Here is a 17,087-nt window from a genome sequence, read left to right as displayed (position 1 = left end):
GTTACTAAGAACTGTGACAGTTACAACTGTACTAGCCTCCATAGCATGCCAAAAACTGGGCGCTTCGTGGGTCTTCAGGGTCTTTTATGTGCTATTTTCTGATTGCATATAGACAACATAGCCGGCCTGGTTGAAATAACCCCGTTTTTATAGAACTGGGCTAATCAGAAAACAGCCGAAGACCACCAAACCCCCAGTTCTATAAGCCTGCTACGGAGGCTACAACTGTACGACATTTGGCAGCGTTTTTATACGCCATGTCTGTCTCTTGCTATCGTTCCTCAGTCAGAGACATGCGGACATTACTGAGTTCAGAATGGACCACTGTACAGTTCAGGTCAGGAACTTTCATCTTCTTCACGTTCCCCTGTTCTTGAAGAAGCCTTTGTCGGTGAAACACTCCCTGACGGTGACCGTGACCATCCCAGTCGTGACGTCCGTGATGAGAACCTGGTTCATCAGGCCGTTCGGAGGCTGCCAGCCCGCGGCTTGGGCGGGGTAGGCGGCGGGACGGGAGTTCGACGGCCGCGGAGCGAGTGGGGGGTTCCGTGCCTTGGCGGGTGGGTCCACCACCACGGTCTGTTGTTTTCGGCTTCCCGTGTCCTCAAATGGATTCCATATCTCGAAGACTGGCTGTTTACGTTTGGACGAGTCTTTTTGTGGTTTGTTAGGAGGTGAGGAAGGCTTGTGGGGTGGGGAGATGGGGGACAGAGTGGGAGGGGTGGGGGCGGGGACGGCATGGCTGTGTTTCTTGCTTTTCCCCTTTGGTCGGCCCACACGCCGACGGACGGAGAGATCCTTGGGCTTGTCTTTGGACCGTTTCTTGGCTTTGTGCGTCTTGGACTTCACCTTGAGAAGCGGGGCCGGTCGCTCCGAGGCCTTGGTGTGATTTAGTGGTGCGGCGGGACTCCGACTTGGCAGCGAGATCTCGTCACCAGCCGATTTAGTTGCCCCTCCGAAGTGACCTTTGTGTTGGGTTTCCCTTTCCCAGGGAGGCCGGGCGGGAGTCGGGCTTCTCCCCGGACTGCCTGCGATCTGCTGCCCGCCCGGGCTCGGCTGGTCTTCCCCAGAAGACATCCCGGCCGGGCTCGGGGCTGGGTCGTCTTCACTCGGCGGAGAAGCGGCAGGACGGGACGACGCCAGCCCGTTCGATTGGGACGACTCCTGGTCAGGACTGCTGCCTGGCGCTTCTTCCTCCTCAGTTCTAACATGGCCGCCATGGTCCTCCTGCTCCGCGTACCCTTCCGAGTTAGGTTCGGGGAGCGCCACAGAAGCGTCCCCATGTCTCATCTGTGGCAGCAAAACATCAAGAAACACATAAACATCACAACCATTCAACTGTGCTAAAGCAACAATAAATGAGATTTATAGTATAATTGAATAAAATGTGAAATGCTTACCCAAGTAGTAGTGGATATATGTCTCAATGGAAGTCATTGAAAATCAGAAAATTATTTTTACCTGTAAACGAAGCTTTTTCGGCTTGGGACCTCTCTTGTGGCCACCCGTCTCCCTTTCACGTAAGCTGAAATGGTCACAAAGACACAAAATCACCGACTGGCCATTTCCCGAACTTAAAAGCAATGAGCTTCTCAACTCCCAAATCCGCCATGTTTAGAAAATGGGGCACGCAGAGGCGGCCAGAAAACCCCCACAAAACCCACCTATTTTCGAAGGCTGCGAGAAGTCTGGGGTCCAGAATATTCTCCTCGGGCTCCCAGGTGTTGTACCTGAACACAACATGTCGGTGGTGAGACAAGGGCAGGTGAAAAACGCAGCGAAAATGGACAAATCTGGACGCTACTCCAACCATCCCTACAGCGTACTTACTTGGGCGACCACCCCTTCCATTTCACCAGGTACTCGGCTTTGCCCTGGAAATAGAAAACACACCGATAGTGAGACAGACATGTCGTGTGCACGGGCACAAACTACACAAACCGGAGGACATGTAGGGAAGGGCCATCACCTTTCGGATCCTTTTTCTCACCAGGCATTCGGCGGCGAAAACTCGTTCCCCTACAGCCGACAGCTCCATGTTTCGGCAGATAAAGCTGCTGCGTGCTGCCGACCTCCAATGTTGGAATTCCCTGCGGTGCGCATCCCATAATACTCTCACGTGACGCTGGAAACGTCATCGCGCAAGCTGTTATCGTCCAGGGGCGAACCGTTGTTTGTCTAAAGATAGCAAAAAACATTTAAACTAGATACCATAAAACTAGTTATATTTTTATAATGTTCTTATGAAATAAGTACTACATTTGATTTCAATTCTATTTAGAATTTCAATATTCTATAATTTGAACTGTTGACTTGAAACAAAAATTATGTTTATATTTGGAAAATTGCTCATTACGTACATTAGAAAAACTCTAAATCCTAGCTATTTTGTTATTAGGTTCGTGTTCATATAAAGCATCACGTTCGTTGTTTTCAGTCGGGCAGTCGCATGAATATGAACAAAAAATCAACTCAATTGAAAATATGTTTCATTCGTAGATTTATTTTAGTGTCACTATCAATAGTACCTTTTTTTGCAAAAGTTGCAAAATTGTTAAATTTGACAGTCTGCTCGTCTTATTTGAAATATGTGATGTTTTCATTTTTATGCAATTTCAGGTAACAAGCTGGCCAAAGGACTTGTCCAGAAAAAAGGTGGGACCTCACTTTGACAGAAAGTAGTCATGCTGTAAGTGTAACTTAATTCTTTTTGTCGTCCCGTTGTTACATATACAAATCATAAAACAAGCTACACAATTGAAGGCGAAATCCGTTTTAATTGGGGTATAACAAAATTTAGAAAAATAAGGAAAAGTAGACAGAAGAGACAAGAGTTTTCCTAACTATTTTCTTTTTTGGGGTAACTTTTCAACGTTACTATTATACAAAAGAAAAGGGAATGTTTAAATCTTGAAAAATCTGTATTGGTAGAAGTCATTATGAGAATGTTTATAGATTGTAGTATAGTAGAAATGTGTGTAGTAGTAGCTTGTGTGCATATTTTTGGAGGCAGGTCTCCTTTATTTGTTAACTTTTCAACGTTTAAAGAGAATGTTTATATCTTGATCTGTGTTGGTAGAACTAGAAGTCATTAAGAGATTCATAATGTGTATAGATTGTGGTAGAAATGTGTGGAGTAGGATCGGATCTAGTAGTGTGTGTGCATATTTTTGGAGGCAGGTCTCCTTTATTTGTGGTGCTGTCCGCTGCATGTCCGGTCAGGTTCCGAACGACATGAATAATCGGCGTGACCCGGGTTAATCTGTTCCACAGATTACTGCATAAATCAGAGCTGCAAACATTTCCCAGGGGAGCACAGGCTGACTGCCACAGTACCAACACAAAGGACCTGCCGTCAGGCTTCTGGTACCTAGCCTCCATAGCATGGCAAAAACTGTGGGTTTTGGGTAGCCTCTACCAGGCACCGCGGATAGTAGAAATTGGCGGAAATAAAGGAATAATATACCAGGGGAGGTAGCTGGCCAGAGAAGATCCAATTCGCGACCCTGACCGGCTATACCTCCCCTAGTATAATATTATTTCTTTATCTCGGCCAATTTCTACTATTTTTTCCAGCGATCCGCGGTGCCTGGTAGAGGTTAGGTTTTGGGGTCTTCGGGGTCTTTGGGAGCTTTTATGTGCTATTTTCTGATTGCATATAGACAACATAGCCAGCCTGATTGTTGTTTTAGAACTGGGCTAATCAGGAAACAGCCAAAGACCACCAAACCCCCAGTTCTATAAGCCTGCTACGCTATCTGGTACCGCAGTGCGTAAACTTTAGCCTCCACCAGGCTTTTCTGTGGGAATACGGATCGTAGAATTCGGCAAAAAGGAGAGTAAAATTGGCCAGGGGAGTCAGTCCGCGGAAGGTTGGTTAATTCTTTCTGCGCGGTCAGTCAAACCCCAAGGCGGCTAAACTTCCCTGGCAAAAATTCCCCTATAAATATATAGCCAGCGTAGTTAGTCTGGTAGAGACTAGGTAAAGTTAGGTGTACAACAAACCCAGAAAAGTGTCCGTGTAATAGTTAAAAGCACAACATATATGGGTGGAGCGTTTTTTAGGCCGTGCGGCATTTTTTTAGTTGCTAAAAGCATTGTTAATGAAGAATTATTACTCGAAAATGGGTTACTACGAGGTGGTATGTTTCCACGTCATGACAGGAAAAATAGTGGCTATTTTGCCGCTCTAAAGAGTTGCCGGTGTGTGTTTGTAATTGTTATACTTTCTGTACGCCGTTTTGTTTTGAGTTTGCCACAATCAATTATGCATGAGTTTGTTTGACAAACAGAAACAACTGGTGCTTGGCAAAAAAAAACGTACTCTTTCAGTCTTTGTTCTGATCATGTCGGGAAAAACGTTTGGAAATTTCAACGAAAATCTAGTTCTGACAAACAATTCACATTTTTTTGCTATTTGTTCTAGTATCATTAATACCAAAAATGTCTGTGAGTTGGCTAGTGAACTCACTACTGAACGGATCCACTACTCACCCCTTGCGCTTAACAACGAACTTTCCCCAATCGGACCCTCGCAGGGTGACGTAATGACCCCTATTTTCCATGTCAACAGGGGGCGTGGCGTCGCTTAGGATTTCACACGATTCGGTGTTAATATCATTAGCACCCTCTGTCCATATACCCCTTCACGGCACACACTTCGCTTCATTCACTCAATTATCCCCTAGATTCCCTCCCCGCCTTTTAGTTAGCCGGGCTATCACAGAGAAGGGGGAGGGGGATGCGGAGTTGTGACGCAGTAGATTTTTCAGCCCGCATCAGACAATAGCGCGCTGAGCTGGCGGGAGTGTGACGAGGTTTGGTGCGGCGATTACGATCGAGCGGCCGCTGACATTGATTTTTTAACGTTGCACTCACTAAAACTGACAGGTGATCATTGCGACGTACCAGTGTTGGAGACAAAATGGGCCTACTACGCTTTAGAGGAAATAAATACAAGGTTGAAATGCTAGTTGGCCATTTTCATAGTTGACTGTGGTTGGCAATACTAAAGAAGAAGTCAAACCCAGTAAAACTAGTACCATGTATGTTGTAGAATATAGTAGAATGCTAGACGTAGATATAGTCTCACATACCACTGTATTTAATGCCAGACGTAGATATAGTCTCACATACCACTGTATTTAATGCCAGACGTAGATATAGTCTCACATACCACTGTATTTAATGCCAGACGTAGATATAGTCTCACATACCACTGTATTTAATGCCAGACGTAGATATAGTCTCACATACCACTGTATTTAATGCCAGACGTAGATATAGTCTCACATACCACTGTATTTTCTTTCTTATGTTGTGTGTAACTGCAATTAGCCCTCGGGCAAGTATTTGCAATAAACTAACATATATTATTTCCTAATATCTAAAATAATTTCCTATTAGAATAACTAATAGAACTTCGTACATGCTTTCCTTGTACATTTTACAACTCTTTTCTGTAGCGTACAGCTTTTTTCACCGTAACGTTTTTTTTTAACAAACCCTTCAGGCATATTTCTATACATAGAAATAGTTTTAGACTCGTGTTATTATGTAGATTTTGAAGTTATTTTTTTATACCCTGTCTCAATGTTCTTTTATCTTTGTTATTTGCAATTAGCCTTCGTGCAGGAATCTGCTGCAATAAACTGAAAACATGTTACATTAATTTCTGTTTAATGTTACACCGATATTGTGACTGCATAGTACGTAGTGATTGCCACGCTTGACAAACGCTTTTTTTCCATCTCATCTACAAAAAATGAAAAATAATATAATAATGGAAAACTTTTTGGGTTAACTTCTACAAAAAAAATTCAAAAATATAATAATGGAAAACGTTTGGGGTTAACTTCGTGTTTTCTCTGACTTACTAAATATAACGATGCTCATAGAGACGTTAGGCTAACTGTTGTCACTCCTACCTGACCTATAGCCTCCATAGCATGCCCAAAACTGGGGGTTTTGGGGGTCTTCAGGGTCTTTGGGAGCTTTTATGTGCTATTTTCTGATTGCATATAGACAGCATAGCCGGCCTGGTTGAATTACCCTCGTTTTTTTAACTGGGCTACTCAGAAAACAGCCACAAAGACCACCAAACCCCCAGTTCTATAAGCCTGCTACGGAGGCTATACCTGACTTGACAAGCCTCCCACCCGCTGACTACGTATGAAACTACACGGAAGGCAAGTTCGAAACCGTTTGATGTTACTAACATTTTCTAATTGTTTGCCACAAAACCCAGCGAATAAAACACTTCATAGGAATATTTATACACGACCTATTCTGCCATGGTAGCGCAGTGGAACAGGCATTGGACGGTTTCCAAGTTCAATATGTAGAACGGATTAAATTGAGCTATAGCTTGATAAATCGGGGTAGCCGTACTTTGGAAAATAAACAAAGGGCGCTTGCATCGCCAGTCGCTGTGTAGTTACCAAGCAATGCTATCTCTGAACGGACATTAGCACAATGAGTTTGGTCACAGTCCTGATAATTTGTGGCTATACTGACTTATCCAAGGAAGTTTTGGTTAAACTAACAATTTTTGTGACGTCGTCGGTGGATATTTTTTTAATGTCTTAGCATTCGTGATACTGTCGGACAAATGTTTACTATATGCTAAATTATCAAGTAAACGTCCATAGTATATCGAAGTCTAGTTGGTATATATTGAAGCTAGCTATTTCGATCTAACATATTCATGTCTCATGTAAGCTTTTCTTTCATCACGATTTTAAGTGATTGCGAACTCTGTCCTAGCTATTCAACGAAGGCTTCACACTATATAAAAAGAATAGCAACAAAAGTGTAATTTCAATCTTTCCAAAAAAGGCGTGCTTTTAGTACCTCTAGTATTCAGTTAGCCTCCGTAGCAGGCTTATAGAACTGGGGGTTTGGTGGTCTTAGGCTGTTTTCTGATTAGCCCAGTTCTAAAAACGGGGGTAATTCAACCAGTCGGCTATGTTGTCTATATGCAATCAGAAAATAGCACATAAAAGATCCCAAAGACCCTGAAGATCCCCCCAAACCCCTAGTTTTTGGCATGCTATGGAGGCTAGTATTCAGTGTCATCTGTGGGAAAGGAATGGTAGCTAGCTATAGATATCAAATGGTTTCGACATGATCTCAACTAATCTCAAAACTTTACTAACAGTTTGCTGATAAAACAATATACATGTGTGTTATCTGCGTGACGTCATGGAAGCGGTGGATTGCTCATTCCTTGACAAAGACTGAAGTTGTACAGTCGAAAATTCGGGTGAGTCCAATTTCTAGTGTTGGAAATTACAGTTTAAACTTGCTTCATAATGATTTCTACCAACACACTTTCAAGATAAAATATACGTGTAGTCTAGGCAAGGTTTGACTTTGCCCCGCTATGCTCTACTAAACGACATGATTGAGATTGATGACATCAATACTAGTGGCTTCCTTCCTGAGGCTACGATCGTCTTAACGATAAGACTAATGAGCGACATAAATACAGCCGAATCAAACAGGCGCAGAACTGGAGTAAATTGTAGCCTCTGTAGCAGGCTTATAGAACTGGGGTTTGGTGGTCTTCGGCTGTTTTCTTATGAAACGGTGGTAATTCAACTAGGCCGGCTATGTTGTCTATATGCAATCAGAAAATAGCACATAAAAGATCCCAAAGACCATGAAGACCTCCAAAACCCCCAGTTTTTGGCATGCTATGGAGGTGGTTTAGTTGGCTACTGTTATCATGTATTTCATCAATTTTGTCGCTACAATTATATCTCTAAAACTATTTTTATGTTTTAGTTATCGTTGTTACCATTTTCTAGATTTTGTTTGTATGTGTTATATCATGTTTAGTTTACATTAAGAGAAGCTAAGGCGAGACACATAAACTTGGAGCGAAGTAGATGCTATGCACATAAGACTAGTCATAAAATTTTCACTAAATCCTAACCTGATTATACTATGAGTATAGTATAGTATAGTATAGTATACTATAGTATAGTATAGCATAGTATAGTGTACTCGTTTCTTGCTTTGACTATAGTATAGTGTACTCGTTTCTTGCTTTGACTATAGTACAGTATAGTGTACTCGTTTCTTGCTTTGACTATAGTACAATATAGTGTACTCGTTTCTTGCTTTGACTATAGTACAGTATAGTGTACTCGTTTCTTGCTTTGACTATAGTACAGTATAGTGTACTCGTTTCTTGCTTTGACTATAGTACAGTATAGTGTACTCGTTTCTTGCTTTGACTATAGTATAATATATTGTACTCGTTTCTTGCTTTAACTATTTATATAGAACATTATAGTATAGTGCACTCGTTTGCTTGCTTTGACTATAGTACACATGTTTAGTATAGTGTACTCGTTTCTTGCTTTGACTATAGTATAGTATAGTGTACTCGTTTCTTGCTTTGACTATGATATAGTATAGTGTACTGGTTTCTTGCTTTGCCTAAAGTATATTATAGTGTACTCGTTTCTTGCTTTAACTCTAGTATAGTATAGTATAGTATAGTATAGTATAGTATAGTATAGTATAGTATAGTATAGTATAGTATAGTATAGTACTAGTGTACTCGTTTCTTGCTTTGATTACAGTATAGTATATAGTGTACTCGTTTCTTGCTAAGCATAGTACACATGTACTAGTGTAGTGTACTCGTTTCTTGCTTTGACTACATGTACTAGTGTAGTGTACTCGTTTCTTGCTTTGACTACATGTACTAGTGTAGTGTACTCGTTTCTTGCTTTGGCTATAGAATAGTAAAGTGTACTCGTTTCTTGCTTTTAATTATTTGTTTGGAGAAACTTGTGGGCACGCAACGGACTTGAGTGTGTTCTTGTAGTTGGTTCGTCATTTACTAGTATCACTTTTCATTGTTCCATGCTGCTTGTATTTACTTTCTGTTTATTTCTACATGGCGAATGCTTTATGCGCACATTATGCAATATAATATGTCGAGGTTTACTTATATATAACGTTCAGTAAAATGTCACATCTACTTACAAATGTATTTTTTATTTTTTATTTAAAATGTTTCGTCTAGAATTCTCCTAGTCGAATATTAAGACTGTGTAGCCGGGGTGTTTTTTTTTCTTTATTACGTTCAACGCCCAAATCAAACAGATTTGTTTTGTTAAAACATTTTACGGAAAAGTCGACACATTCTGGAAAGATTGCAGTTCTAGTGGAACACTAGCTGCAGTCAAAAACTAGATAGTGCTTGCTGTCGGGAGTTCCCTTGAAAAAACAACTAGCACTGTTCCGTCGTAAGAACCTTCTGAAAAAGCTTGCAATTAGTGAAGAAACTTGATGTTCGAATTACTCCAAACACTCGAGAAGGTAGATGAACGGTTTTTCTAGCGATTATTCAACATGTCGGAATGTTGGGATTATCTTGTGTCGGTACCATGAAACAGCTTTCCCCATTCCCCAAATTCCGTACAAGAGGCGCGTAGTTATTTGTCTTTGATAAGAAATTCAAGACCTGCCACAAAGTTTTCGTCTTTCAGGAAAGGCCACAGAAAATGCAGACACATATACGTATCCCGTATACCTAGTAAATGTCTTGTATCAAGCACGTCGACAGATCAGTACTGTGCCTGCGTGAAACCCTGATTTTTAACGGTTTTCGTTGGGTGTTTGGTCAACGTTTCATCAGAATTTTGCCTGTTACAGAAAATATCTTTTCCGACATAACATTTGGAAACTACAGACGGAGTGTTAACCTTACATACGTGAAGACGACCTTATATGAGACGTACGTTCTGCCGAAGTGTTTTGCACAATACATTAGTTTGTCCGTAGGTGTATGAAAGTCGTTCTTTGTTTACTTTTTGGTGTAAATTTCTAATGAACCAAACGGAAACTCTTGTATATGTAAAAGTAACATTTCTTTATAGGCATCCAATGCAATTTCACAGTGGCAAAACTGGACTCCTTTCACAGTCAATTTTCTGGCCATTCGTTTAATGTTGTTCAATTTACCCTATCCCATAGAATGCTGTAGTTGACGGAAAACGGTTGCATATTTTGCATCGTAGGCTGGTTCTATTTATGGGCGGTACCGAAAAAAAGGGACTCCTAACGTAAGTTGTTTTTAAGTTATTTCACATGGTTTATGATGCTGAAAATGTGCTACTAATTCATGGCAGTCAATGTCAATATCAGACAGATTTCCATAATATTTTTTTAAGGTTTAGTCGCCCTGAAATTGCACTGGATGTCTTTTAAGTCTTTGATACAGAAGCTTAAGTACTTTAAGTAGACGAAAGCGTAGGGACGTCATCGGGTCAACCCTAGTCCACCAGACTTCTTTGCAGGCTGCACAAATCGTAGAAATCAGCCTAAAAATTGGCGAGAGAAGAGAGCAAGCAGGACAATTTGACCGTCGATGGCCGGATACCTTCTCTCGCCAATTAATACCATTTTTAGGCCGATTTCTACGATTTATTCAGCCTGCAAAAGAAGTCTGGTGGAGACTAGGTCAGCCCGGAGATTTGTGGGAAGTTTCCACCAGGCGACATTCCGTCACGTTCGCTCCGTCTCGCCCGCCGTGCCACAACAAAGCCGCTAGCATAGCCTCCTTCGCAGACTTCTGAGGAGGCGACGTTAAGTTTTTTTACGCCACGAAATATGACGGTATGAATGGACCGTGCTGATACACTTAAGCCGTTCTGCGAAACCCTCGAGCTCTCTTCCCGTTGGCAAAACCGTCCCTCGGCTGCACAACTCGCGTTGATCCCCGAAGAAAAACGCCGCCTCCTCAGAATTCTGCGAAGGAGGCTAGCCGCCAGAGCCCCTGCCCTGCAACGCGACTCCGGCTCTAAATCTTCCACGGGACGTTGAACTTGTATAAACCCAGTCGGTGACTCTGAGATAACAAGCTAAAGGCTCACATGTGCTGCAGTGGCCTTTAGACCCCCTATATTTGCTGGACTATCTATTATTAATCATCATGAAAAATTATGTTATAAAAGCACGTTGTCAATGTGCCATGTCTGTAGTTTCACACATATTTGACACATGAAACTCAAAAGAAGGTAGAAGATAATACTACATATCTCAAGCCTTTTTAAAGACATTTTGTTGCTGATATTGCAGTTTTAAATATCATAGTATAGTTTAGAACTGAAAGATTTTGAAACTTCGATAGCACTATCCGAAAGTAACCGCTGGAAAATAATGAAATAACTAATCAATGCAAGCCGGTGAGGGAACCAGTCTTATGTTTTATTGAACAAATCACAACGACAAAGTAGGCATTCCTCGGTTTCCAAGAAACATGAAAAGTACAACTTCTACACTCTGTAATTATTGTTTGTTTTGACGCCTTTTAAACGCCTTCACAAGACAAAACACTTAACAATCCTGCTTGGAATGATGAAATTTAGTGGTGTGTGTCTGATTGGGGAATTTCCTTCCATTGTTCCAAACATACTGCTCAAGATGCACGAGGTGCAATGGTTTTATGTAGTTGAAGTTCTAGAAGGCAAGCTCTACTAGTATACTAGTACTTTAGTAGCACTAGTACTTTACTAGTACATTTACTATACTAGTACTAGTACCATATACCGTAGTATTTCTGCTGTTTGCTTATTTTGAAGGTATGTCTGACATGGCGCCGTAAGCGCGCCTCTATTGTACTTAGGATGATGAAATCGCTAAAATTTATGCTTATATCATTACTTAACTTCCTATAGCCCATCACCGCTATATAAGCCTTTATGTGCGAAGCGGAAACAACGCCTTTTCAGGCCATGCAAAAGAAGAAATGCACTTTCTTCATTCTTATAACGGCTACTTATTTCCAGCTATCATATTGAAGGGAGGATGGTACCCCAGGGTCTTTTCAACACATTGGATAAAACGGTTCTCTTGCTTCCTGTTGCAATGCTCGCACATTTCTAACCAGAAGACTTTGATTCCTTCAAGCTCGAAGCGACCGCGAGTGTGGGGCACCTGGCTCTTGCCGATTAGGTATTCTCCAATACGCTGCTTGTCCCAATTCTTAAAATGCATCTCCAGGCGATCGTCGATCCAGCCTCGTCCAACGTACAGGATTGGCGTGACCTCATTTGCGGAATCCCTGATGGCATAGATTCCTTGAATATGGTTTTTCTTGCCCTTTTTGGGGCGCCGTTTTTTGTACTTGTTATCGTCGGCAAGACCGAGGCAACAGTTGCTGACAGTTGGTCGAGCACAACCCACCTGCAACAAATAGAACGATCACTGCAGATCAACGATTAGTTATATTTTTTTACAAATAAATTTACTATTGGCAGAAACAAGCATCAGAGCCGAAGACGCTTCGGGTGCCCGATGCTCCTTATGGCTCTAATATGAGATGAAAGATCCAAAGAAAGAAAAGCAATTAAAAGATAACTGCATATAGTTTTAATATACTTTATCCAGTACATTTCTAACTTGACAAAGGTACGTAATGTACAGGTGTAATCGTTTGCCAAATTGGCGAGGTCTGTATCACCAGTGTGTGATGCAAATAGGAAACCTGATGGATGACACATGATCTTCTACGATGACACATCTTCTACGATCATTCAAAACACTCCTGTACAGCACTAACATTGCACATCCCTTTCCACAAATGGAAACCAAGCCCAAGTATAAAACTGTTGTGATTTTGAAAATGGCTTTCTATAAGATATATATCATGCGATGACACAGGAGTCCCAGAAAAGTAGGTAGTAATACAAAACCACCGAAAGGTTACAAAATTGTAAAAACAGACAATGAAAGACTATGTCTGCACATTTAATTTAATTTGGTTAATAACAACAATTGAAAAGTCTCAAAATGAAAGTTGGAGGAAGGAATGAAACAATGTGAGATGAAGGTAAAGAAAAACGAATGAAAAAAGAAAGAAACGCCTCACAATTAGAGGTTAACAACATAGTAAAAGGCTTGGGTAAATGCACGTACCATTTTGTTGCGAACAACCAAGACAACTATCGTCTCCTGAATCTGTAAAATAAAAGATGTGTCATGACAACATGTAAACATGAAATACCAAATTTCAAGCTTACCGGATGTAGATATGGTCTATAGTTCATGCCAATGAGGAGTGTGAAGACATTTTTTTGAAGGGAAACCTAAATCTCTTTGCTTTACTGAGTTTCACAATTTCATTCAGTATAGCCTGCCCATTTTACTACTACCGTTTTAGCTCCCTCTCCCGACAGAGAGTACTTTCTGTGGATGTATCGTTACGGTTACCGCAAGAATTTCTAGCGGTCAAGGCACCAATAATGCTGGATACGGCAATCACAACTAGAGTATGTAATATATTTATTTATAGCAGTTGCGAGTTCTGTGTTGTAGTTAATTATTATCAGCGTCACAATCGACTCCTAAGATATCGTTGCCGGATGAAGGCTGAATTATCCTAGACTTGGTAGACATTTCCTTAGCAAGAGTTTCTTTGGGCGAGGGGCGGTTATAGCGGCTATACAGATACAGATACAGATACAGGTATATATCTGTTTAGTCGGTATAACGGCCCCTCGGTGTAACGCATCAGCTGCGACAATACAGTACATGCAACAATAAAATGCTGGACTCATGCGGGGGAAGTCACAATTCCGCAGGCTAATAGTCTCAGGCTGACTGTCTTAAGGACTGTTTCGAAGGATAGCCATTCGCCCCCAGAAGATATAGTGGAAATTAAAGACGTAGTCGGCAAGCAGTAGTCCGTACTTACCAGTGTTGTTTGTAGACTTGGTATCTTTCCCTGGGTGGTCGTCGTAGAAAAGGGGTACAAAGTACCTTTGTCGCTCAGACTGCTGGGATAGCTATTTGTTACTATCACGTGAAGTGCATGTGAAGTGCATGTGTACATACGCGTCACCTCGTTTCCAAGTTTCGGTACAGTATGACTTTCATGTGAAGAAGCCATGCGATGTTCCGTGGAACTGCATGGGGGCATTTGTTAAAGCCAGCAGGTGTACTGAGGAGCTCATATTGCATTTATAGAAATCTGTTGACTTACGTTCGATGCTATTCATACCGTGAACATGTTCCTGAAATTATACACACATGTATAAAGTATTTCCATGACACAGCATGTTATCAAAGTGAGTATACAATGTGAGTATATTGGGCGTTTATTGCACAATTTACATCGACGAAATACTTTTACAATCCTACTGAAATGATGACATTCAGTAGTGTTCCATTGTTTCATGCCTATTCAAGATGTAAATGGTGCCATGATTTGATGCAATTGCAATTCTAAATGTCCTAGGAGATTGTCCCACGATTTTTTGTCATTCGACAAGCAAAGTACCTCATGTAACCCTGGACTCTGTCATTTGCAGTAAAACGTATCTTTGTTGTTATCAAGAGGATAAAATCGCTAAAATTACCTCACAGGTTGTTGCAATCTAAATCACCTCAACTAATAAGTCAGGACAAATCTCAGCTTTTTTTTTTACAGCTTAGAGGTTATTACTTCATGTCGTCCGCCATCGTTATGTAAGCCTCATGCTCCAATACCAGCCCAGAAGAGAACAAGAAATAGCCATGCATTCAAGTAGCAGAGTTATTAACCAAGGATTGAGGTGCTCAAGAATTCTTTCTTTCCTAGAACTATCGCAGAATGGAACTCGCTGTCACCAAGTACAGTAGGGGCATTATCATTAGATAGCTTTAAACAATGTATAGAGTTAGATGTTCAAGGGTTAGGTGTAATTAACAAGTCGATCGGTGTAGCCAGCTGCCGCCGCGTCGCGTGCCTGCGAAGCTGGCGTGTTACGCCGAAAGGCGTTTTATATATATATACCGCCTATACAGATACAGATGCGAAGCCGAAAACAAAGCCTTTTCCTTCAGGCCACGTACAGGGAGATATTTCCAGCGCTAGCGATTCAATTGTAGGGACGATCATACAAGACCAGCACGGCTGCACACTGGATAAGTCTCTTGGTGCAGGCCTCAAGAACGACGCGATCCCCGTTGACTATCTTCCCGGAACAGTAGGCTTTAATGACGTCGACCTGTCGTCCGTCGTTTCGCAAGATGAAAGACATTTCCAGGCGCTCGCCGACGTTACCTCTGTCGACATACCTGGGGTCTGGCTTTTTCCTAGTACCGAACTTGCAATTGATAGATAGTCGGTCAAGGTCAGAGCGGCGACTCCTGAACCTGCATGTGTTCTGGATAGGAATTTGGAAAGAAGGTGAATATGCAGCAAACAGGTCTATATTTCTTCTATCATGAAATATTTACATACATTTATCATTTGGTATATGTGGGGTCGTGTGGCGTAGCGGCAGAATGATAGACTCAGAGCCAGAGGCCCCGGGTTCGAGTCCTGACATGCCACCGATCTTGTGCCCTTGGGAAATGCACTTTACACGACTTTTCTCACTTCGCTCAGGTGAAAATGGGTATTGTATTGTCCCCTGTGTTGGTGGCGGCATTAATATAAGTTTTAAAAAACTTGAGTGTGCCGTCACCACGTCTTGTGATTTCATGTTGGAATAAAAAAAAGACATGGTATATGTCTATAAACAGAATATTGAGCGGAGAGTTACAAACGCATCTACTTTAAAAAAAGAAGAAGCGAAACGTAGCAAAAAGTACGTAAGTGCTCAAGACGATTATGTTATAGACTATGAACTTTGACATTTCTGAAAATCAGGTTGGTAAAGTATAGGATACAGAAGTTTTCTTTTACACAACCAAGATAGTTACCTTGCTAACGTTTCGGTGCCTATCAGCCACCTTCCTCAGACGCAGAGCGTCTGACTAGAGTTCTGCTTCTCGCCGCTATATGTAGCCGATGTAGGTGGTTCAGAAGCTCTAAGGAAGGTGTCTGATAAGCCTCGGTCACAACCCGCCGTACGTGCTTTTTGTCCGTACGTTTTTTGGGAGGCTACGTACGTCTGCTACGTTTTTTCTGAAAACGTGGGGAAGGAGTGGCATCGACGCACGTCACTCGTACGGTTGCGCAAAGTGTAAGAGTGTGGTCTGCTCGCCAAGTCTGGTTTTGAGCGGTTGCGTGCATCGTACGTTGCGCAAGTGGTAATTGAGTTGTACGTGCTTACAACGTACGATATGTGCGATTGCAACATTACCGCAAGGAGGCCGCACTCACACGTGCTTCTTCCGCACGGCACGCGCGTCGCTCGTACTCGCACGCACGGGTGGTGAATCCGTAGACCGCACGCAGAAAAAGTTTTACATGCACTTGAAGTTCTACGGCGTGTCTGCGTGCTCCCAAATCCGTAGGATTCCGTACGGAGGCGGTACTCACCACGCACGGATGCCCTGCGTTTGCCAACGTTTTTGCACGTAGACAGCACGCAGAAGAAGCACGTACGGCGGGTTGTGACCGTAGCTTAAATCACCGAAACGTCAGCAAGGTAACTATCTTGGTTGTGTAAAAGAAAACCCCTGTGTCCAATGAACGTACGATGTCTCACGTATACTGTGTTGTTTAGAAATGAACAAATATCCTCTGCAGTGATGTACTCTGTAAAACACAAGAAATAATATAGACTGTAAACAAGGCATTTTTTTTATTCTGAAAACAATAATTCAATCTCACACCTCCTTGAAATGTTTAGAGCTTTGCTAATGTTTTTTTTTCTATTTGTCTCGCTAATTATGGAAATAAGTTTTGTAATTAGCATAATCTATTTTTATATGTGGTCTTCTCAACTCAATTCCTCTAGAGGAGTACATTTTGTCGGTTCTGCTTTGCTTTTGATTCACTCAGTGTACTTAAAAAGCGGAAGTTCCGCTCAGAAAACTAAAATATTAACTAAAAAGTTGAGACACAAGTGTGATTTTTTCCTCTTCCGATTTTTGTTTCCTCAAACAAAGCGTTGTTTGTACATTTCTGTAGCAATATGTTTTAGGGGAACAAGAAGTTCCCTTTTAGGGGAACGAGAAGTTCAACTTCACTGTGATCAATGTTATGAATGTTTAATCGGCCGACTTTCTCTACCTCCTCTTGTGTTATTTGCTATTTTCTGGACTGCGTGTATGCAACAGCTTAGTAAAATGCCTGCATATGGTGGAGAAACATACATAACGGCCTCCTATTTAAATCTCCGGATTCCGGA

The 17,087-nt window shown here is 41.7% G+C and overlaps 1 protein-coding gene across 1 annotated transcript; it reads right to left on the bottom strand.

The window, feature by feature from the left end:
* Positions 1 to 301: 301 nt before the first annotated feature.
* Positions 302 to 2,093, bottom strand: LOC109464244 (chromobox protein homolog 2-like). Its single transcript, XM_019761181.1, has 5 exons — positions 1,970 to 2,093; positions 1,831 to 1,874; positions 1,665 to 1,730; positions 1,462 to 1,525; positions 302 to 1,290 (listed from the first exon to the last, which is right to left on the bottom strand). Exons 1-5 carry the CDS (start codon positions 2,036 to 2,038, stop codon positions 358 to 360), a joined length of 1,176 nt encoding a protein of 391 aa, XP_019616740.1. The 5' UTR covers positions 2,039 to 2,093; the 3' UTR covers positions 302 to 357.
* Between the last annotated feature and the right edge of the window lie 14,994 nt (positions 2,094 to 17,087).

The sequence above is a fragment of the Branchiostoma belcheri genome, unplaced genomic scaffold (genome assembly GCF_001625305.1).
Source record: "Branchiostoma belcheri isolate BF01 breed outbred unplaced genomic scaffold, Haploidv18h27 scaffold135, whole genome shotgun sequence".
NCBI classification, from domain to species: domain Eukaryota; kingdom Metazoa; phylum Chordata; class Leptocardii; order Amphioxiformes; family Branchiostomatidae; genus Branchiostoma; species Branchiostoma belcheri.
The sequence above is the reverse complement of the archived record's forward strand: the minus strand, read 5'-3'. Positions and strand labels throughout refer to the sequence as shown.